The sequence below is a fragment of the Podarcis pityusensis genome, assembly GCF_964106645.2.
Source record: "Podarcis pityusensis genome assembly, chromosome: 2".
Lineage (NCBI taxonomy): Eukaryota > Metazoa > Chordata > Lepidosauria > Squamata > Lacertidae > Podarcis > Podarcis pityusensis.
In genome coordinates, this window is record NC_138029.1 from 67,012,787 (window position 1) to 67,037,007 (window position 24,221).

The 24,221-nt window shown below is 40.8% G+C and overlaps 1 protein-coding gene and 1 pseudogene across 3 annotated transcripts in view; both read left to right on the forward strand.

Moving 5' to 3' along the window:
* Nucleotides 1–24,221, forward strand: part of SGCD (sarcoglycan delta) — a 420,649-nt gene that overhangs the window by 283,674 nt on the left and 112,754 nt on the right. For both annotated transcript variants that reach the window (XM_080989006.1, XM_080989005.1), the window contains one exon: nucleotides 16,915–17,016. In XM_080989006.1, coding sequence (XP_080845132.1) covers nucleotides 16,915–17,016 — 102 coding nt within the window. The remainder of the gene's footprint in view (nucleotides 1–16,914; nucleotides 17,017–24,221) is intronic.
* On the forward strand, nucleotides 2,891–4,918 carry LOC308472119 (tigger transposable element-derived protein 1 pseudogene; annotated as a pseudogene). The gene is made up of 2 exons (XR_013991591.1): nucleotides 2,891–3,194; nucleotides 3,864–4,918. The product of XR_013991591.1 is annotated as a tigger transposable element-derived protein 1 pseudogene (transcript).

Sequence of the window (24,221 nt, forward strand, 5' to 3'; positions counted from 1 at the left end):
ATGATTGTTCCCCTGAAGAAAGAATGTTAGCTACCCTAATAGAAAGAGATGCAGATTATACGTCTATTTGTTATGTATGTCTAGAAAATATATAAATACTTAAGAATAAAGTGAAATAACATTACAGATTGTTCTGCTGTACCATTTCAGAATTTTTTATTTGTGCCAAAAGTGGTGGTTTTGTGTTTGTTTGTTTGTTTGTTTTAGTCTGTAAGGGTGAGTTTAGCCTAAAATTAGGAAGCTCTTGATATTAATTCATTTTTGTGGTTGTGCCTTTGGTAGCCTTATACTTTACCCTGGCCTTTGACACCTGAGATGTGAAACCCACCCTATTAATTTGTTTTAACTGTTTTTAATTCTGCATTTCAAATTGTTGTAACCTGTCCTGAGTCCTGATTGCAAAGGATGAATCATAATCATCATCACACTTTAAAAAGCTTAATAGTTTTATACCTCGTGAGAAAAGGCTTTAAAATGTGTTTGATTTTATCGGCATTTGTGTGATTTTAGGACAAAAAACAAACAAACCAGATCTCCACCAGAAATTTATGCTAAATATTTGTTTGATTTCCAGTGAGCCTTTTGACTTGACACATCTTTTCCAACAGATGCCTCTTCTGGGAGGTGGTAGGGACTGACCTGTTACTCCTTACTTAATTCTTTGATTGGCAGATACTTGCAATTCATCAGTGCAAAAAGTAAAGCTTTAAATTTACTTCTATTTCCATCTGTGAAATTGGGAGCTACTTGAGCCAATTTTAGTATTAGCACTTCCCCATAATAAACTGCATGAGCCTAAATAGTTAAGAGATTGAATTCCTGTATGGCTGTGTATGTGTTGGCAAGGTAGATGCAAAGCTAAACAGGTTGTGAATTTAATGGGCATAATCTGAATTATTGTTTTTATTGAATGAAGTCTTGATATCTGCTGTTGGGAATGTGGCAATAACACAGAAAATGCTTATAAGAAAATGAACCATTTTATAATGTCCCTAAAACAAATGTTCCATAAGATATGCATGGCTGGTAAATTTGAAACCACCTTGGGAGTCCTGATAGGGTAGAAAGGCAGGCTTTCCATTTTGAGGCAGGCGGGAGTTAATAAAATGTGCTGCTGTTGTACTAAAAAGGGAGTTTTGCAGAGAGAGTGTTTTGTTATTAACTGCTTGCTAGCCACTTTTAATATTTTATTGTTGGATTTTTTGAGTAGTTTTCCAAATAAAAAGTACTTAAATTTATTAGAAATAAATTAAATTAACCATGCTTCAGTTCATAATCAGCCTAAAGCATGCCAGCAGTTGAGTCTTGCCCCCACAGAACAGTTTTTTAATTTATATATTTACAAAATTTGTACCCTGCCCTTTAGCCAAAAAGGCTCTCAGAGTGACTTACAGAAATCATTTTCTGATTCCCTGCCATCAGGCTTGGAATCTAAAAAGAGGACACAAGAGGAAAAAGGAAGAGGAGGGAAGATGGAAAAGCAAGCTCAAGAACAAGTTCTTAAAGTTACAGCTGATGTCTATGGAGGTTCTTGACTGTCTTGCATTCTCGCCCAGAAAGTACTCTTCCCCCTAGATCAGATCCAAGAGTTCTAGGCATGTGCGTATAACAGGCAATATATTTAAAAGTTTACCATAATGTTATGCAATGTTACACAATGTATGTATATCACTGTGTTCTGGTTAGGGAATGTTTTCCTAATGAAATTTATGTGGGGAGGGGATAAACCGGTAATTCTCAGACACAAGAGAAAATTATTTTATTTATTCAGGTGATGGTTCAAGTTTTCTCATAAAAATGAATTTTACAGTGGCAAGTTAATTGAAAAATTAACTGGAAGTCATATTTTACACTACTGCTTTTCTTTGCTTAAGGAATTATTCCAGTGTCATTGAATGGCTTTCTATAATTCCTACTAAAGTCAGCAGAAAGACTATCACTGGCTCAAATAGAAGTTGAATACAGCTGGAAGCTGACTGTTACACCAGGGGGGGTAAATGCCAATTGATTTTTACATGAGAACAGATTGAGCCCTAGGAACAAACGGATGGGAATAGACTGGAAATCAGAATGGAATTTATCCAGATCTTTTTGGCTTTTTACCCTAATGGCTGGAGGAGACAACTCTAAGTCTTTGCATTCTGGACATGCAGAAATTGACTGAGAATGTTCAGCAGCTAATAGGTTTTCAGAACAGAGGAATCTTCAAAGGCAAATGCTTGTCCAGTTCAGCATTCTATTTCTTACAATGACTAATAGCACTCATGACATCAAGGGAAAACGGAAGAGCTGGGACACCTTAGCATTTGTCCACATATGCTTAATTTATAACTCTGCAATCATTGTATTTGTTTTGTTTAGGGTCATTTCAGTCCACAGCATTCATCACAACTCCCTTTGTTATCTCCCAACATGACATAACCACCTAAGATAGATAATATTTCAAAGTACTAACATTTCCCCCCCCCCTTGGAAAAGTTTTTGTGAGACTTTTATTCCTTAGTATTGGATATGCAGAATATTCCCATGTAACAGTTCCCCAGTGTAACACACCTTTGGTGTGTTGGTTGTTTGGGCCAGGGTGGTGGGTGGGGCAGAATCTTGAAAAGTATTTACTCAGCATAATAGTAAACCGTTAAAAGCAAATTGGTAAAAGCAAGCACAAGCATTTTCTGCAGTACTTGGTTAAGTTTCAGAGAGGCAAAAAGATAGCAGACACAGCTGATCAGGTCTGTATTTTTTTTATCATGGATTGCCACACTTACAGAGGTTGGTCACAGGTGCCTTCTGAACAGTTTCTGAAAACAGCTTTCTGTTTGGTTTACTTGTTGGTCTTGAGATAAGTTATTATAGGTGAATTTTACTTCCTTAGAGGATGGTTTTTACAGTGGTGCCCCGCAAGACGTATGCCTCGCAAGACGAAAAACTCGCTAGACGAAAGGGTTTTTCGTTTTTTGAGGTGCTTCGCAAGACGAATTTCCCTATGGGCTTGCTTCGCAAGATGGAAACGCCTTGCAAGTTTGTTTCCTTTTTCGTAAAACCGTTAATACCCAGGGTGCATTGCTTGAAGAGGTGCAGTTGTGACTTGACTTCGAGGAGCAACTCATAGCACGCGGTGTGGTAGCCTTTTTTGAGGTTTTTGAAGACTTTGGTGATTTTTGAAGCTTTTCCAAAACTTCTTTTGCAGCCATTTGGTAAGTTAAACTTTTAAAACTTTTTGGGGGGTTTTTGGATTTTGGGTTGGGGTGTTTGGAATTCAAGGACTTGGTGTTGGGGAGGGGTTTGCAAGAATCTGGAAGCTTGTTTTTTCCCCCCTGCATTTTTATGATTTTTTGTGACCATTGGGCCACTCTGCTGTTTTTTTTAAAAAAAATTATGGATTTGAATTTCTGTGTGGTGGGTGGCTGGGGGAACAGTTGGGGAGGGGTTTGCAAGAATCTGGAAGCTTGTGTGGTTTTTTTCTTCATTTCTATGATTTTCTGTGACCATTGGGCCACTCTGCTGTTTTTTTAAAAAAAAATTCTGGGTTTGAATTTCTGTGTGGTGGGTGACTGGGGGAACAGTTGGGGAGGGGTTTGCAACAGTTGGGGAGGGGTTTGCAATTTCTGTGTGGTGGGTGGCTGGGGGAATAGTTGAGGTTTTTGAAGACTTTGGTGATTTTTGAAGCTTTTCCAAAACTTCTTTTGCAGCCATTCGGTAAGTTAAACTTTTAAAACTTTTTTGGGGGTTTTTGGATTTTGGGTTGGGGTGTTTGGAATTCAAGGACTTGGTTCTGGGTTTGAATTTCTGTGTGGTGGGTGGCTGGGTGCTTTTGAATTTTTTGGATGTGAAGCACTGATTATTATTTTTTTGGGTTTGCGCAGGTAGGAGCTGTGCTGCCATGGGACCCAAGAAGACTGCTGCTGCAGAGGCCGGCGAGGGGAAGAAGGAGAAGGTTACGCTGGAAATGAAGAAGGAGATCATCCGGAAGCACGACGGTGGAATGCGTGTGACAGACCTTGCCAGGGAGTACGGGAGGAATCCATCGACCATCGGGACCATCCTGAAGATGAGGGAGAAGATCCTTGCGACTGATGCAGCCAAGGGAGTCACCAGGATCGTGAAGAACCGCCCAGCGGTTCTGGAGGAGGTGGAGAAGTTGCTGCTCATCTGGTTAGAAGAGAAGCAGCGTGCAGGGGACACAGTGACTGAGGCCGTCATTTGTGAGAAGGCCAAGGCCTTGCACGCAGACCTCGTCCGGGAACAGCCAGGAACCTCAGGCGAGCCAGAAGTCTTCAAGGCAAGCAGAGGCTGGTTTGACTGGTTCAAGACAAGATCTGGAATCCACAGCGTGGTCAGGCATGGAGAGGCTGCCAGTTCTGATGTTTCTGCGGCTGAAGACTTTGCAGCGGAGTTCCTGGAGGTTGTGAAGACGGAGGGCTACGTTCCACAGCAGGTCTTCAACTGCGAGGAGACCGGGCTGTTTTGGAAGAGGATGCCCAAAAGGACTTTCATCACACAGGAGGAGGCCAAGTTGCCTGGCCACAAGCCCATGAAGGACTGTCTGACCCTGCTCTCCTGTGCCAACGTAAGCGGCGACCTGAAGATCAAGCCCCTGCTGGTGTACCACTCGGAGAACCCACGGGCCTTCAAGAAACACAAGGTCGACAAGGAGTAGCTGAGTGTCATGTGGCGATCCAACAGTAAGGCTTGGGTCACACGTGTGCTGTTTGTGGACTGGGTCAATCTTGCTTTTGGCCCTGCTGTCAAACAGTACCTGCTGGACAACGACCTGCCGCTGAAGGCTTTGCTTCTGATGGACAATGCTCCTGCTCATCCTAAAGGCCTTGAGGAGGACTTGTTGGAGGAGTTCAGCTTCATCAGCATCATGTTCCTGCCGCCTAACACCACTCCACTGCTCCAGCCGATGGATCAGCAGGTCATCGCCAATTTAAAAAAACTCTACACCAAGGAGCTTTTCAGGCAATGCTTCGAGGTGACTGATTGCACCACCATCACCCTGCGGGAATTCTGGAAGGACCACTTCGACATCATCACCTGCTTGAAGATGATCACCATGGCCTGGAATGGGATCAGCTAGAGAAATTTGAATTGCGCTTGGCGCAGCCTGTGGCCGGACTGTGTGGCACCAAGTGACTCTGATGCACTAGAGTCAACAGTGGTGCAGGACATTGTTGCCTTGGGGAGGACTATGGGCCTGGAGGTCACAGAGGAGGACATCAGCGAGCTGGTGGAGGAGCACGACCACGAGCTGACCACCCAGGAGCAGGTCGAACTGCAGGCAGAGGCTGCGCAGGAGCAGGCTTCGCTGGAAGAGGAGGAAGCAACTGAGGAACGGCTGTCCTCCAAAGAACTGAGGGACATTTGCCTGAAGTGGAAGGATGTGCAGGCTTTTGCACAGCGGCACCACCCTGACAAGCACGTGGCACATGACCTTGCGAACACTTTTGATACGAGGGTCATGTAGCCTTTCAGGGAGGTGCTGAAAAGGCGGATGAAGCAGCAGACCATGGACAGGTTCTTCAGCAAGAAGCAAAGAGTGGAAGAGGAACCTTCTTCGAGTTGTCCCCCAGAGTCTTAGAAAATGTACTATACACTTTGTTGATTTTTAAATGTTTTTCTGTCATGTTTAGAAACTTAATTTATTGTTCCTTCAATTTTTGAAATGCTCTTTACAGTATGTGTGACTTTAAAGAGCACTTAATAAACTCTTGTTGTACCAAATTTGGCTTTGTTTGGACTTTTTTTGACCATAGGAACGCATTAATTGAATTTCAATGCATTCCTATGGGATTTTGTGCTTCGCAAAACGAAAAACTCGCTAGACGAAAAAACTCACGGAATGAATTAATTTCGTCTTGCGAGGCACCACTGTATTCTTTCAACTCTGCAGGAGAGCTGATTGCTGAAAACTTTACCATGTAAATATTGCTAGCCTTTAGTAGATGTGGCAGTTTTGACAAAACACCAAGCCAACAAGCAAAAAAAACTCTGCTCCCATATATATTTTGGGAGAGGCCCCCAGAAGCAGTGCCCCAATTGCACATGAGTTTCTGCCTCCCACGTAATGTTATGAATGTGAGTAGACCATTTGTATGAGTAAGTTTGGGAGGTTTTTTTAGTGAAAACCACTGACGATTATTGATACACCAGATCTTTAGCTTGGACTATTGTGCTTATATCCCAGTTAACTATAAAGTCCTCTGCTCATCAGCAACTTCATTTATTAAAGGCCCATGAACTTCCAAAACAATCCAAATCCAGGATTTATAGGCTAGGATTGCCTTACAAGGCAAAAGTACAAGTCCCCAAGTTAATGGAGGATTACTAAAATGGATTTGTATGTGTTTAATAATTTAAGTTGAGATGCAGATTTCAGGATCAAATAGAGTGCACACCATGTGTACAAGTGTGTGTGCTAGTTTTAAACTGTCATGTCCCACATTAAGGGCGTGTAGCAGAGAGCAGTGAGTGATCACAGGTACCCAGTAAATGTGTACCACATGTACCCATGAAGAAAGTAGGCAGGAGTATATGTTCTTAATCCATAAAATGTGAAGTACCGGAAGGACAGATCCTGAAGCTGAGGCTCCAATACTTTGGCCACCTCATGAGAACAGAAGACTCCCTGGAAAAGACCCTGTTGTTGGGAAAGATGGAGGGCACAAGGAGAAGGGGATGACAAAGGATGAGATGGTTGGACAGTGTTCTCGAAGCTACCAGCATGAGTCTGACCAAACTGCGGGAGACAGTGGATGATAGGAGTGCCTAGCGTGCTCTGGTCCTTGGGGTCACAAAGAGTTGGACACGACTAATTGACTAAACAACAACAAAGGTCTCATGGACAAACAGCCAGTAGAACCTGCCTCACCTGCTGCTGTTCATAAATAGCTACTTAATGCCTAATAAACTATCAAGTCAAAACTGTAAAGTAAGAGTATGAAAGATGGAATACATTTGCATTATTTCCAAACATTATAATTCACAACAGTCATAAAGCGGCAATTCTAATCTAACTTGAATCCAATAAACAAATCCTTGTTTATAAATAAGGAAAGGTTAAAAGCTCTTACAGGTTTATTGTTGACATGCATTGCAAAATGAGTCCTCAGAGCTCTTGTGATGAGGAGACAACAACAACAACTCCTCCTCTCTTATCACCTTAAGGTCTGAGAGTGGGTTACATATAGGTATCATGGCATGGAGAAGAGATTTAATACCTTTTTCTTCACTGTAATGTAAAAAATAGTGGTACTGGTATTAAACTCTTCCTCTACACTAACACCATCATTCTGTAATTGGTTGTTAAACTGATCTCCTTTTCACGCCACTAAAAATCCTCTCTCATTCAGCAACAATAAAGTGACAGTTTCATAAATCAGGTTTTTATCATCACAGTCTCTCTTTCTTTTCTTATTTTTTTGACATACAGCAGTCAGCAGCAGCGTATAAATTTTTATCCTTCCCCATTATGCAGCATTGTATAAAATGAGAGGTGGTTCAGACGATAAAACTGATGTGCTAGTTTTCATCATAATTTAGGAAACAGCTGAATAGTTCAAAGCACACCAGCACTGTGATGTGACTATTGCTATTCTTATTTTCGAACAGGCAAACTGGTAGAATTAAGCTGTGATACAAAACTGCTGCTCTGGGAGATTCTCACCAACAGAACTTGAAAACATATATAAACCCAGTAACTAAATCAGGTTTGGTTTTTTTAAAAAAAATCCTGCTTTAAAGATTTTTGCTACTTAGAAATGCAGTACCTGCTTCTTTGGTCTTAATATTACAAAGGAGATGCACATCGGGGTGTGCCTGCACAAAATTCCTCAATGAGAAGAAGAAATATATTCTGATATACTTTGTATCTTAGATACAAAACTTTATCTCAGATGATGAGGGTGGTGTATAGTTTCTGTGATGGAAACTGTGTGTGTGATGGACTGCACAGTGCACACAGTTTTCCCCTTAACTTTCCCTTACACTGAGATGAGGGAGGAGTGAATTTCCCCTGCTGCGTTCCTTTATCATTATGTGGATTGGTATTCTATTCTTCTTGAATTTTGATTTAACCGTAAGAAAGTCTAAAATCAATTGGAGCATGAACTGTTTTTGGCAGCTTTCAGGTCCTAACATTTTATTTGCACAAACATCCACCTTTGTTACTGATACACATACTAATAAGATGCTGTGGGAGGGGAAATGGCCTATGTATGTGCAGTACAGTGGTACCTCGGGTTACATACACTTCAGGTTACATACACTTCAGGTTACATACGCTTCAGGTTACATACACTTCAGGTTACAGACTCCGCTAACCCAGAAATAGTACCTCGGGTTAAGAACTTTGCTTCAGGATGAGAACAGAAATCATGCTCTGGCAGTGCGGTGGCAGTGGGAGGCCCCATTAGCTAAAGTGGTGCTTCAAGTTAAGAACAGTTTCAGGTTAAGAACGGGCCTCCGGAACACATTAAGTTCTTAACCTGAGGTACCACTGTATATTATTTTACTGGAGTGTATATGAATCCCTTAGACATTGCGGAAAAACCCTGGATGTTTAACTTTGGATTCGAAATACTCGCCCTGTCAGATTTTGGGGGATCTGTTTGCATGCTTATTTAAATCAGCATTAATGGGATCCCCACAGTCAGGTAGTATTAAAAGCATTTTTCTTCTGAAACTAAAATTCCCTTAAATATGTGACATTTTCTGTAGTAGATTTAAAGCTGTTTAACACTTCAAAACAACAATTGTACTATTAAGATAAGTGGAAAGCAGCTGTGGTAGAAATAGTTTTCACTTGGTCAAATAACTCATTGTTCTCAATCCAGTGATATCCCAGCTGAAAGGAAGGTTGGTAATTAACTGTAATTCACATTTCCTAGGAACTCCGAGGTCGGCTTCTGTGACACCTCAGGCTTACTGATGGCGACCTGGGCTCACGTTGGATTTATAGATAGCTAATATATCAAAATTACATCCAAGAAGTGCTTTTCTGCCACAGTTATAAATGTGATATAAGACCTGAAGATTCAGTAGTTATGGAGTACTTCAGGGTCTGTTATGCTTGAAATTTAGCTGTCACTTCTAGCTTTTCTAACTATTCAACCACCAGCCATTCAGGATCAACTTATGCTTTATGACTTCTCCGTGCTAGAGGCAATAACGCTGGCTGTGCTGTTGAGGGTCATTGGTTAAGGTTTTATATTTGTTATGGACATCACAGAAGTCATGGTCTTGAAACCTTTTAAGACAGCATGATTTTTATGTTGTTACTTTTTAAAAATACAGATGTAAGTTCTTTAGACATACAGTGTAGTAGTGACCTGGATATTAAAACCAATTTTAAACCATGTAATTTCGGAATTAGCAGAGGATTATACTGCAGAGACTGATGCCACACAGGGCAAAAAGGATGGCTTCTCCTTATCATCTCATGCATATGGGCAGGCAAGGGAGCCTTACCTTTCTGTACTGCTGCTCTTCCTAGGGAGACTGGAAGGGAAAAGCTGAAGGCATATGTCAGAGGGTGAATTTGGTCTTTCATGTCTCTGTTACAGAGACCCTTGGTTGCTGCTGCTTACTGCTAACATGATTATAGTTCCAGGTGCTAAAGGAAGTATTAATTAAAGCCTTTTTTATCTTTTCATGCTCAATGTGAAGCAGTAAATTCAACTTTTCAAATAAAATAAATAAAAACGAACCTACATATGAACAGGGGTGGTTGCCTTATGTTACACCACACCTTTAGTCTGTTTGTGGTTGGCACTGGTGTTGTGGAACGTACTCCCTGCTGAAATACAAGGGCCTCCACCTGTATTGGCATTCTGTTGACTTTTGAACACGTAGCTGTTTACACAGACATCCCTTTGATCTCTTGGCTTGAGTGTACTTTTTTAATTGCTGTGCTGTCTTGTTTTATTGCAAAAAATTAATTGTAGAAATTTATATTTTAATGGTATTTTATGCTGTATTGTTAATTATTCTGTATTTGAACAGTGTTGTGGAACTGGTTATTATTGGCTTGTGGTGACATGGTGCAGGGCTTTTTCACTGGTGGCACCAGTGTTGTGGAATGCCCTGCTTGATAAAATGCCCATCAGTTTTGGCATTCCATCAGCTCTTGAAGGCATACGTGTTTAGGCAAGCATTCTCCCTCCACTTGAACTTCCTGATCTAATTGTTTTCAACTGATTTAGTTGCTATGCTTTTTAGTTGTTTTATCGTATATTTGAACAATGGATATTGTTGTATTTAATTATATCCCGCCTTTTCCCCAGACTAGGACTCAAGGCAGCTTACAAGATAAAATAGAAAAAGATAGTCATTAAAAACTAATTAAACACTAATAAAATTAAAACATGATACGATAAGGAAAAGCCACTCTTCTTGCCTGGTATGGCATGACTTAGGACAGACTCGGTCTAGGAATGATGACACAGTCTTATTTGTTGAAGCTGCAGAATGGCACTTGTGTCTGTTAAAGACCCTTAGCTGAGATCCTGGAAAACTACTGTCAGCCCAGACAATTCAAAGCTTTATTATTATTATTATTATTATTATTATTAAACTTCTAAGCAGTTTATAAAACATAAAAGCCATTTATTTATTTATTTATTTATGCATATACTGCTTACATGCTCAAATGACTTCTAAGTGTTTTAAAAGTATAACATCCTTACCCAATAGAGCAATTCCATCAAAGCATTCATCCATAAAATATGAATCTTGTGCACATCATTTATATAAAATAGTATTGTTGTGCACACCTTTTGAGTGCTGAGGTCCCCAAAACACCCCTACCCCAATAACTCACACATCACACATAATTTTTGTTTAAGGTTTTTGGCATAATTTTGGCCACAACTTTATTAAAATACAAATTGTGAGTGGTTGCTTAGGCATTGGTTATGACTAGCTGTCCCCCCTGCCTTGGGGGACAGCACTGACTCCCGGATTCCAGCGAGAGCCAGTGTGGAGGAACAAGATCAGGGATAACTGGAGCTGCGACACAGACCCTCAGCTTCTCCCCCCATGCTCCCAGAAGCTTACGCGGCCCAAACCCGATTCCAGGGGTTTGGACGAGAGGATGGTAAGCCCCTGAATTCCTTTAACGGAATTCCCGTGCAGCAGCAGCATTGGAGGGGCAGGCACAGCCAATCCATACCCCTCCACCAACCAATTTAAACCAATGCCTAACCGCCAACCTTACAAGTTGTGATGATTTGCTACGCAGTAGGCAAAAACCAATTGGCACACACTAATCATCCAAAAGGAAAAATTCCTACCAGGCCCCCGCACCAATGCGGACGACCCCATGACAGGCATGGCAAGGTCAAAGCACAAGCCCAATCAAGGGAGGGCGGGCGGGTGATCCGGTGCCCACAGCGAAAGAGAAAGGAACATGCTGTGAGCCTTGTTTAAATAACCTCTGTTCCCACCCCTAAATTGGCAACATCAAATTTACCCCAGTAACACCAACCACCAATCTGATCCAAGCCCCTTCAGTCTATCCTGCCTGGCAACTATGGGGTGCTTTGCTCGGCCCCATCCGCAACACGTGCTCTCCTTTAATGAGAACACGCTTTGTGAAACAGAAAAGCAGTACAAGATCTGGAGCGGTGTATATAACCTAACTAGGTTTTGCATTCCTATCTGCAAGCAAGCTCAGGCACAGCAAATCTTGTTGGTCTGCTGCGAAAAGCCGACCAAATGAATTCCTCCCCTATTCTTCCTTTTTCATAATTGATTTCTCATTGTCAGCACAGCCAGTAGGACACATGAGCAGACTGTTTCCTCTGTTTTATCAGTGTAGCTGAGATAGTGTATTCAGGACCAGTGTAAAGGCCCAAAATCTGTCCAGCTCTTCCTCCTCTGCCTTGCTGGTAAATGCTTGTTTGACTGTCTGCTCTAAGTGAGTGAGCAGTATGGCAGGAGCTAGAAAAAGGACCAGCAGCCCCAGTTTGCCTTGTCTTACAGGCCAGCAGCAATAGTGTCAAGGAGGTTCCCCTAGGAATCTGGTTGGCCTCGAGGTGAGCCTTTGGCCAAGTCCAGCAGGGCCCAAATGCATCTTGCTGAAGGCCCCCCCCCCCCAAGTCAGGAATCGAGGCTGGTTCTTACGTCTTTAGCACAGTCAGGTTGAGGAGCGAGTAGGATTGTGTCATCTTTGAAATAGCTGTCTTTTCTCAACTCTTAAATGGAACTGGCTTGCCTGACATGTAACTTGGCTAAATGGAAGCATGATAGGCTGCTGTATATTGGCTCTTGAGTCACATAGCCTTGCTGAAATGTATATACCAGGAAAATCTTGTGTAGGTGTGATTCCTTTTTCAGAGCTTCAAAAGGTGTATTTTTTTGTGTGTTTTTTTACACCAGGCTTGCAAGGAGCTGAAATAATTCCTACTCACTCTAAAATAGCAAATGATGGCACTGTGGGAATGTAATCAGAACTGCTTGGCGCTGCCCTAATCACATTTTCATTCATTGCCCTTTATGTTTTAGCTAATGTTTGGTACAACCCCACTGGAATACATAAGCCAGCATTTTTCACTGGTACTGTAAGAATTTGCTCTTTTCCATCTTTTTTTCCTTTCTAACAATACAATTCACAGCACACATCTCCCTTGAAGAGTTGCTTATCACTTCTATTTCGAAATTATATGATAGCCTGAATTCTCACACCTCTGAGGCCGGAGCTCATCATCACTTACATTGTGCTGAAGGGCTTGGTTGTATCTTTTCCCCCTTCTCTCTGCAGAACCTTGCAACTCTATGACACACAATAATTGCCAGTGTTCTGAACCACAAGAGCTTCTGGATAATAAAAAGGTTGATAGAGAAGCTTGCAGTGGCATTTCAAACAATAATTATGGAAGCTGCATTATTATATCTTAAAAATAGAATAAGTTTGATTTGACATTGGCCAAGTTGCCGTCTCTCAATCTAGCCTATCATACATGGATAAAATGTAGATAAAATGGGCAGGAGAGAGAGAACTATATATACCTTGAGCTTCTTGGAGGAAAGTTGGGATAGAAATGTATTTCATTAGAACAGTCATCTACATCCTGCACGTAAAAGTTATAGGTTGCCTTTAATGAAGCCTTTAGGTTTAATTGTTATAATGCTGGAGACTGTCTTCCCTGTCCTCATCTGTTTTCCACTGCAGGAAGTTCAGGCAGGCCCTGCATATCAAACTCCAACAAGTCCAAATTTCACTCTACTAACAGCCTTATTTCCTGTAAGATTCAACTCTGAAGTTATTTGAACAGCATCTAGATAGCTCAGTACACCTGTGCACAGTGCCTCTACATGAGAACAGGGAGGGAAGCAGCCCCTTTCATCCAACGGAATGCAGTTTCAGAAGGTCCTGTAACTTTCAGGGCAGCAAGGGGGTATATGGGAAGAAGTAACTATGCAAATAAATGTGACCTATTCTCTTACGTTGTTGTTGACATCTGTCTGTCTCAAGAGACAATGGAGTATGCCTCCGGGGATTAAGTCAAACTGCATAGTGACCTCTCCAGGACATTAGCCTGGGCAATATATATAGAGGTACTGGGCTGCCCAGATGACAAGGCCACCTTTCAGCCTCACTGATATGGTGCAAAGGAAAGCAGAGCAATGCTTTTGGCACCAGCTAGGCCTCAGGAGTTGCCAGAAGGAGGTGTACAAGGTGCCATCTAACCATCTTTAAGAACTCCAGATTTGTGTAGAGTTTACTCCTTAGCCTTTTATTCTCTCAAAGATGTCCCGCAAGGCAGCGGGTACAGATTTCTCCTTGGGGTTTCTTCTCAAGAAGAAGCCTTTCCCTCACACACAAGGCAATGGAGGTTTAGAATCAGAGTTTTCCTTCTCCTAGATCGACTACCTTCCCAGGTTGATGAGCCTGATCTGCCAATCTACAGCACATTCAGAAACCGCCTTCTTGACTATTGAACGCACTATTAGTCTCATCTGCTCAGTCTGCCAGAGCCTTTTTTTTGCATGCAAGGAAAGTTCCTAACTCACCAAGGGTTTGAGACCCATCAACTACCCTCACCTGGTTTAGCTGGCCAGTCAAAGCTGACAGCTTCTAGGAGCTACAGATGAGAACTGAGAGCAGGGTGGGGACCAAAGGTGGACAAACAGTGTTCAAAACTCCCATTGTTCCAGGAGCATTTCGTGACAGGGAATTTCATAAGCACAAGCAATTTCCGAGCCCTGGGCACAGTACTACGCCTAAGATTTCAGATTAAAACTGCAGAGTGAAAGAAATGACCTTTTTCTGCCTCCCCACTTCCACCTACTCTCTGAAGGCCAGAGAAGAGGACCTCTTAAGAATATTAGGAGGGTGGGGAGGGGAAGGGCTAGACCATGTATAAAATGAACATAATACTTTAGCTGCAGTTCATTCATTTTCAGCTTTGTAGTCTTGTAATTAAAAGGGGCACCTAGACATTCTGTTGTTGCGCCCATAACCTAGGTTTAAGGTGCTATTTAACTCATAGCTTTCATATCTCAGTTTCTAACACTATGGACAAACTATCCCAGAAGGACCACCCCTAACACTCCATGCACCTCTTACATTAAATACCTAAGATAATAAGGTGTATTCAGTAATCCTTTAAAAAAACTGCCTCAGAGATTTTGTTCTTGTCTCAAATGGCTACAGAACAGCATGTTTAGCTTTATGTCAGCAGTGAGATCTATTTCACTCCCTCCTTCATAACTTTAAAATTATGCTGTCAGAAATGGCATTTCGAATGTTTGTGAGTTATTTGATAATACATTTACTCTTTCTGTTCTACACACACACACACACACACACACACACACACACACACACAATTTTGAAGGAAAAAAATGCAGCATGAATTAATAAACCTGAGGGATCTGCCTTGATAAAATATCAAACTTCTCATGGTAAAAGCCTTTTAGGGTATTTTCAGTTGGGTGTGTCGTGCCTCTGAATATCGTTGTATTGCGTGCAAACCATAAGGAACATTTCATTTTCTATTATAGTTTGTGAGTTGTTTCATTACATTTTGAAAACACACAACTAAACAATTTCTAAAAGAAGTAGACTGTTTGCAGACATCTGCTAGAAGCCTACAGCCAGCCTGCATTTCACATCATTTGTTATAAATATTTTTTTCACATCTATGCACCGTGAGCTTTAGGTACCATGAGCTGTAGATTCTGAGCTCCCCCAGCCACACAGGACCTCTTTGGTGAGTGTGGTCTCTCACCTGTCAATCAGATGGTGACACCATTATGTTAGCTGACTCAACTATGAAGTACATCTATGCACTGTGAGCTTTAGGTACCATGAGCTGTAGATTCTGAGCTCCCCCAGCCACACAGGACCTCTTTGGTGAGTGTGGTCTCTCACCTGTCAATCAGATGGTGACACCATTATGTTAGCTGACTCAACTATGAAGTACAAGTTTACTTGCCAGCCACACCAGCAAAGGCGGTGTGTGTGTGTGTGTGTGTGTGTGTGTGTGTGTGTGTCTTTCTTTGCAACCTGGCTTTTGGTATATACAGGGGCTTTATGTAGGGGCTTCATTCTGGACCCCCATACGTGTTCGTGGAGCTTGCGGAAGCCCGCCTACACCTCTTTTCATTACGTTTTTAGGCTCTTTCTGGATTCAGTACCATATGCATGTGCACGGTCGCATGTCATTCAGACGCTGCTTCATTAATTAACATTAATTAATTAACATTAATGCACCCATAATTATAAGCAGTTCTCTTTTTTTGTAAAATATGATGTGCCAGTACTCATATCTTAATAAAAGTTCTGTGGGTGCCAATAAAAGAATTAGATGGGCAGCAATAAAACTGTTTTTCATATTGGTGGATAGCCTCACCCAAAACAACCCACATTGCAGGTGAGTAACCATGGAGACCATTGAATGATCTAGGAGCTCTTGATGGATTTGGGCTCTGGTGAATTTAAGATGAACTGGGGTACAAATTTCTGAAATTGCTACCATGTTGTTAACTCTATATGTTACTTAAGGGTTCTAAATTCCTAAAATGTAAAAATTGTTCTGTATCTTAGAATCGTTGTGTATTTCTTTGATATCATAATGATAACTTTGCCTCTCACATGCATATGCATTGCCAACACATCTTCAGCTACTAAGATGCTTGGTGCAACAGGTGACATGGTTATGAGACATTAAAGTAAAAGTGTAGTAAGAATGTAGATATATTTTGCTTGCCTATATGGATTTATTATTCTACTAGATAAATAAAAGAAACTGGGGAGATGGGAGAGTTGGAAAAAATGCACATTCATATTCCAGCAAACTGCTTTTCCGCCCCCATTATTTCAGCCAACAGATTATTTATCTTTCTTATGGGCAGCCTGTTAGACTATCTAGAATGTGTGTTGTTGTTTTTTGAAAACCTGGACTTATTATGTCCCAAATAAGATGTTGAATTAATTATGCAGAGAGAGAGAGAGAATTCAGATTGTAAAATACTTGTTTTTTAATGGCAAGCTGTCGATTTTAAAGGTAGGTATTTCTGACAGGCAGATCCATCTTTTGTGTCCTGAGCTTGTCATAAATGAAGGGACAGTATTTGTATAAACGTTGAAAGCTAGACATGCTACAATGAATGGTTTTGTGTTAACATTAAACGCCACCTATCATTTCTCTTTCTCACCTCTCTGTTCTTCAGATGACAAGCCAAAGGGCATATTCCACGCAGATAAGTGGCTTTTTTTGGGGGGGGGGGGGACATTTCAAATTGCTTGAAACACAATTTCCTCAGAAAGCCTAAGCCAGAAGGATAATGCAATTGATTGCCTTGTACAGTGCCTCCCAGTGTTTTATATGCCCCCCCCCCAAGAAATACATTTTTGACAGCCTAGTGTTTATGAAATCATGGCTAATGGCGACCATTTTTATATTTCAGGATGGAATGGGAAATCTAAGGATTACAGAAAAAGGATTAAAGCTAGAAGGAGATTCAGAATTCTTGAAACCTCTCTACGCCAAAGAAATCCGGTCCAAGACAGTAAGTTTTTCTTCCCTTTTTTGAAAAATCAGATTCTTGTCTTTTGATTACTGAAAACATGTCACTAGCGACAAGTACACAACCAATCTATATTATAACTGTACTTGAGGTTGGCTGCATTGCAGGTCAGTAATTGAGTAACTTGCTGATATTTGTGCAATTAAAAGTAAGAATTGTCAGCATATCTTGTACAACAAAAAACTGATAATTTCAGAACTAGTCCAGTTGCAACAAGTCCAATGTTCTAAATAGTCCAGTACTCTTATTTTGGCTGTGACCAGCTATATGCTGCGGGAAATTCACAAGCAGAGGATATTTTAATAGCGATTTGCTCTGTGATTTGCCCTCAATATCCAGCAGTCAGAGATATACTGCCTCCAACTGTGGAGGTGCCATCATAGTTAAAGTCTATTTACTAGGCCTAATGAGAATTGTTTTGCTTGGTCAATCCAATAAATTTTATATTGTTTTCCCTTTAGTTATAGATCATTAATTCATGGGTTAATGCCTTATCTCTCTTTTTTATCTCTACTGAACACTGGTACAATATATTAAGGGACACGGGTGGTATTGTGGTCTAAACCACCGAGCCTCTTGGACTTGGCGATTGGAAGGTCGGCAATTCATATCCGCACAATGGGATGAGCTCCTGTTGCTCTGTCCCAGCTTCTGCCAGCCTCGCAGTTCAAAAGCAAACCAATGCAAGTAGATAAATAGGTACCAATGTGGTGGGAAGGTAAATGGCATTTCCGTGCGCTCTGGCACTCATGGTCCTCCATGCACCAGTAGTGGTTTAGTAATGCTGGCCACAATACCTGGAAAGCTGTCAGCGGACAAACACTGGCTTCCTCGCCTGAAAAGTGAGATGAGCGCTGTGCCCCATAGTCACCTTTGGCTGCACTTAACGGTCCAGTGGTCACTTTTACCTTACCTTTTGCCTACCTTATAATATATGTTTTGTTGGGCATTGCTGTTATTGTACTTCACAGAGAAGTTGATAGATCTAATCTAGAGTAAGAAGGATGAATGCCTTTAAGGCAGTTATCTGTTTAAATGTTTTTTCCTCTACTTTTAATCCACCTTTTAATATAAAGCCCAAAAATTTACAAATAAAATAATTAAGTGGTTGACTAGTCCCTTCCCATTTAACTGTGTGCAAAATCTGCTACCTGAGTGAGCTATCTTGTTCTTTTCCTTTTGGGCCAAAGGAAAAGCCTTACACTGCTGGTGAAGAACACAATCAAACCGAGGGAAATTGGGATCTTTGACTCCCTCGCATGCATACATTTCCCTTAATGGAGGCAGTTGTAGATTGGATGCTTTTCCATCAACCTCTCAACAGGAGAGCAGACTAGTGGCAAGATCAGACAAACAAAGTACATTTACGTTGTAGTATTTGGGGAAGGAATTATAAAGACAGGTCCCTGTCCAAAGAATTTGATGCAATTTTCCCCTCACAAACTTCACTAATCAACCTCACTTCTCAATACCCTTTCATGCTGAAGCTTATAATGAGGAAATACATGCACATAAGCCTGTGGCTGAACAGTGACTCCTCTTATGCTAAAGATATGCATAGATGCAATTGAGTGTGGTGGCTTTATGCTCCACCAACATTAAGGGCAAAGCTAGTAGGACAAGTCCCTCCTAGATTGGCGGAAGGCCTTCCGTTCCTTCTGTCAACTGCTCTCTCCTTTTCATTTCTCTTTTCTGATACTCTTTTCTTCCTCTGATACTCTCTTCCTCTGCCTTCCCCTCATCATCCCTTTTTTACTGGAAGTCTGATTGATCACTTTCCTCCTTTTGGGGAAAGGCTGTCTCTTGGGGGTAAAGCATCTGCCTTGGATGCAAAGGCCCCAGGTTCAATGTCCAGCATTTCCACGTAGGGTTGGGAGAGATTCATTCCTGAAACCTTGGAGTGCCACAGCAAGTCAGTGTAGGTGATACACTGAGCTAGATACACCAATGGTCTGACTCAGCATAAGGCAGTTTTCTATGTTCTCCACACTGTCATTCCATCTGGTTGGCTCCTCCACCTCCATGTAATTATGCCAAGGGCTTCTATACCCTATAGCATTTACATTACCATTAAAACAGGTTAGTGCAACATGTAATTTACACCAATACAGACAGTTACATGGGAGCAGAAATGCTTATAGAACTTTATGATCTGCAAGTAGAGCTGGCATATGTACTTTTGTAACCCAAGAATTTTTTAAATAAAAACTATTTTTAAAAAAATTACAATACAGTGGTCCCACTTCTACCTTCTATCCCATTCACTGTCTACCCAGTTCTGTGCCTTGTGACACTATAGCATAAGGTTACCAGATTTTTTTCAATGAATCCAGGGACACTTTCCAACTTCAGTTGGAATGGATGGATTTTGTCAGGGGACTGATTTGTAAATCTGGGGACTGTCCCCGGGAAACAGGGACGTCTGGTAACCTTATTATAGCACTGTGTTTGTGCTCCGACACATAGCCATCCCATTTTGACTGCGGCTAGATTTTTAGGACACCATTTAATATAATTGGGGTTTCTTTCTTCTGAACAGGAGACTTCAAATTTGGGAGGGGGGTTACTTGTTTGTTTTTGTTTTTATTATGCATTTTTTGTTCCCATTTTGTATTTTTATGTTGTGAATGGCCCTGTGATTTTTGGATGCAGGGCAGTATACAAATTTAATAAATAAATGAAATAAATAAAAATAAACGAATAGATTCAGTTTCTAATTTATATTGTTTCTTACTCAGAAGTGTTGCCCTAAGTTGCATATTATCATCCCACTTTTATTCGAGAGCAGATATCCAATTAAATAACCTCAGCATCACTTTAATGTTGAGTTTCATTTGTCTTATAAAAATTAAGTTCTCTGGTCTATTCAGTGCAACATCCAAGACCAAATTGCTTTTCATTACAGGAGGTTATAACCTTTGTAAATTGGTTGCAGAGTAATCCAAGCAGTAGCAAACATTTTTTGAAGGAGAGTTAATGAGGAAAGCACCATATTATATACACACACACATTTTCTTATGGGAATAAAGGAAGACCTTTGACCCAAAAAAATTCATTCACTAGAGAAGAATTCAATAGAAGTGAAAATGCATTTTGATACTTTTATAAACAGCTTACTCAAGTTGCTAAGTTGTGTGTTAATTGCCAGTACAAAAAGAGATGAACAGAGTATTTCCAAACCACAATTAATGTTTCAAGCCATGGAATGCTCTCTTTCCTTCCTTTTTCATGAACATAATGAAGAAATCATGTGGGATGTGAGCAGACTGTCTCTATCTTGTTCGGGTTTCTTTGAAGCAATCAGTGTGCTCTTTATGATCAAAATGTATCATTAAGCCCCTGAATGAATGTAAAGCAAGTTGGTTGCAAATTTTGGAAGTTCAATGGGATTCGAAATGTCTTATACATTTCCTCATATTCCCAAGTGGTATCACAAGTCCACTCTCAGTAATAGTACCCCACAGGACTCCCATTAGCGGCTTAGAAGGGTAGAGGAAGTAACTGCGCTTGTATGAGGAATGGAAAAGCTCTGGCCTTTGTGCACACATGGGCCTTCGGATCCCAGCCCTTATAAGTTGTTTCTAGATTAAACCTTATACAATAAGACAGCAAAATAAAATGTATGGGAATGTTTGTACTGCCTTTGCTTGGCTTTTATTGACATTCCTATACATTATTATATGCACTGAATCCAAGTTTGTACTTGCATTTTAGAAGTTCCTAAACTAAAGGAGCAGAGTGCACACTTTTATCCTTAATATATCTGCACCGGGACAAATCATTAGGCTTTCCCTTGTATCCATATGTAGATGGATGGTAAACATCTGCAAAATAAGAAATTGTTTTAATGTGAAATCAAAGCTCCTGGCAGGAATGTGTTAATGTGTTAATGTTTGGCCCTGAAATATTGAGCAAGCTATGAAGCTGTGTATCCTTTGCTGGTTTTGATGATGTTTTGTCATATTGGTAGGATCACAGGTGCTAGGTATATTATTTATAGCAGATGAAGCACAGTTAAAGATGGAATTAAGTTTCATTATCTCTTTATCAAATATAATAACGTTATACCACGAGTTCAGCATTTCATACATAATAATATTCTTAAGACTAAACTCTTCCTGTGTGAAACAAATTCCTTTTAGAAATTATACTGTGAGAAATCATGATTTTACCCTTTTGATTTTAGGGAAGCCCTTCCACTGTTGTTCTTTTACACAATTATATTAATACAGTGGTGCCTTGGTTTACAACCATAATCCATTCCGGAGGTCCATTTGTAAACCAAAACAGGTTGTAACCCAAGGTGTGCTTTCGCCAATGGGGGCTCCAAAATTTTTTTGTTCGGAATAAAAAAAAAAGGGTTGTCATCCAAAAAAAGTTTGCAAACCGGGACATGCACTTCTGGGTTTGACGTGTTTGTAATCCAGAACGTATGCAAACCAGACTGTTTGCAAATCAAGGTACCACTGTACATTGAATCTGTGAGTCTGGGACTATTGTATTAGCTGGACCTGGGCACATATATCAGCTCCAGTTCTCCTTTAAGGCTGTGTATTGCTTGGTGGGGAATGATGGATTAGCCAGTGGTTCATTTTTGCACCCAGATACATTAACAGCCCATGTGTTGGCTGTATCTGTCAAGTCCACTTAGGTGCTATGACTAAGAAAGCATATGAACAGCCATCATTACCACTACCGGAGGGAATTTAGAAGCCATAATTGTAAACATCTTAATGTGGGCCTTTAATTTATCAAAATCCTAATTTACGTATTCCTTTCCTTAAGGGACAAGAAGAACAGATTAGGATAACAAGCATGCTTCATTTGTCCTAGATCAGGGTGGGGAATTTTTTTGACCCAGCAAGCCAGCTTTTTATCCCCACCCCACCCCCCACCCTCAGGGACTACCTTTGACAAGTGCTACCCACCCGTCAGTACTCTGGTATCTGATTGACAGGTGGGAGGTCCTACTCTCTTGTCAGAGTTGGCCTGCTGAAGTGGGGGTGGGAGCAGGATTGAACTTGCCACACAATTCTACTATATAAAGAAAGTGGGGCTGAGTGGGTCCTTGGACTTCTGCAGCTAGTGGTCTGCCACCACAAACAACTTTCAGATGCCTGTTGGTGGGGAGGAGAAAAGCCCTTCCAGATGTCTTTACAGGCTTTACACCCTTCATTCTGTTCCATTCAAGCCAGCATTCGGTTCTGTACAAATATTATGTTTCCTCGAGTTTGTTGCTATGTGTAATATCTATATCCCTTTATGTATACTAAGGGCTTTACAGTTCTTATCCAGTTCGATGGCTGGCTTTATGGAAGAGTTATACTGTATTTTAAACCTGTCATTTTTAAATGACTTTCTTTAAGACTTCAGTAATTAGCTGCTGTGCCTGGGTGAATCTCCTTTTCTTTTAACCTTTGTAGCCTCCTTGTTAAAGGGTTTGGCTCAAATCCGAGAGAGTGCAGGCTGAGCAATCTGAGCTGTACGTGTATGCCTTTTTGAAAAATACCCAAACCCAGCCAATCCACTGTTTGATGGGAAAGGGGGAGATGAGGAGGTGGTTGTGCATGCTGCACCCATTTGCTCTTGTAATTTCCCATTCAGCTAGGGGTAAGTGTCTGGAAGAGTTCTAAGTGTCCAAATTAATTCTATCAAGTGGGATTGAGACAGTGATACCTTTTTTGACCTTTGCACTCAAACATTGTCTAGACAAATAAGAAAAGGCATTTTTGGAAGAAATAAAACTTTTATAGGTGATTGGTCATACTTGACTAGGTATTGGAATATTGCAAGCAGTTTAATGACAACAAATTATTTGGGGAGTAGGCAGTTCTCTGGCTTCACACACTGATTGAATACATTTTAAGCTATGTTTCAAGGGAAAAATGATAGATGCATAAGGTCCTCAAGAAGCAAGCAGAGCATCCAGAACTCCCAGCTGAACATATTGCACCCTAAACATTCTTTTCCATGCCACTTCCATGGAACATGAACATCTTGCTGTCTTTAATTAAGAAGTTAACTGGACCATGAAACATTGGCTGGGTAAATAGAAGTGATTTGTGCTTCGTCAAGAAAGCACATTAGGCATCTTTGCATTTCTTGCCTTTACATAAATTATGGAGATTATTAAAAATTGGAAGGGTCATCTATAAGCCCATCTGTAGCTCAAATTCTTTGCTGTTCTTGGTACATAACTGTCTTTCTAACTGTTGTAATTTATTGTGGACTATTGCACGAACCATCTGCTTGCCTTTGTAAATTGCATGAACAAAGTTTGACTGAAAATTGCACTGCAGCACAATGGTTAATTTTATGTGCTAGCAAATGGTGATTACAGTACTGTAGTTTCCAATATTCACTGCCATAGTTGACTCAAATTTAAGTGAGTGATTTTATGACAAACTTCTTTTTAAAATAGCTATTAAATTTATAATTTAAGTTTCTATTATTTTTTTATTCTTGCAGTATGCTGTTTTTCAGGTCTATCAGCAACCACAACAGAGAGTTTGTTAGGCAATCTGGTTATTTTCTGTCTTGGTAATAGTAGAAATAAATCAGGCTGTTTGTCTGTTTAGGCTCCTTGACACCTTTAGAGAGTCTTCTCACCCTCTCCTCTTCCTAGCATTCCAGGGGTTAGATCTGGGATGGGAACATGTGGCCATCCAGATGTTGCTGAACTACAGCTCCCATATTCCCTGCTCATTTGTCCATGCTGATGGGAGTCAAATAATTTCTGTATGTCCACAGGATCCCCACCCTTGACCTAGATGGCAACCCAGATTAAGAACTCAAGTCTAATTACATAGGTTTTTCTAGTGGGACTGTATTTTAAATTAAATCAACAGCTGCAACCATTTATTGAATCAGCAATAGATACTGTAATTCTCCTGCCATGATAAGCAAAAAAGCAAAACAAAACCTTGGCTACAGCTCCTGGTTGAGGAACACAGATCCTAGATTCACATGTGCCTAAGCCAAAGCTGGGCACAGCTGCTGTGTCATACTGGGAAGGAGTAAAACAGCTGCTGTCTCCATTCCAAAAGTCAGCATGCTCACGTTTGCACCAAGCTGTGATTTGGCCCTGTGCTAGGTGCAGACATGGCCATTACCTTAAGTTTGATTTAGAGTCTGATCGGATGTTATCAAGTTATAACTCTACCAGGTTCCAATTTATCATAACCCAA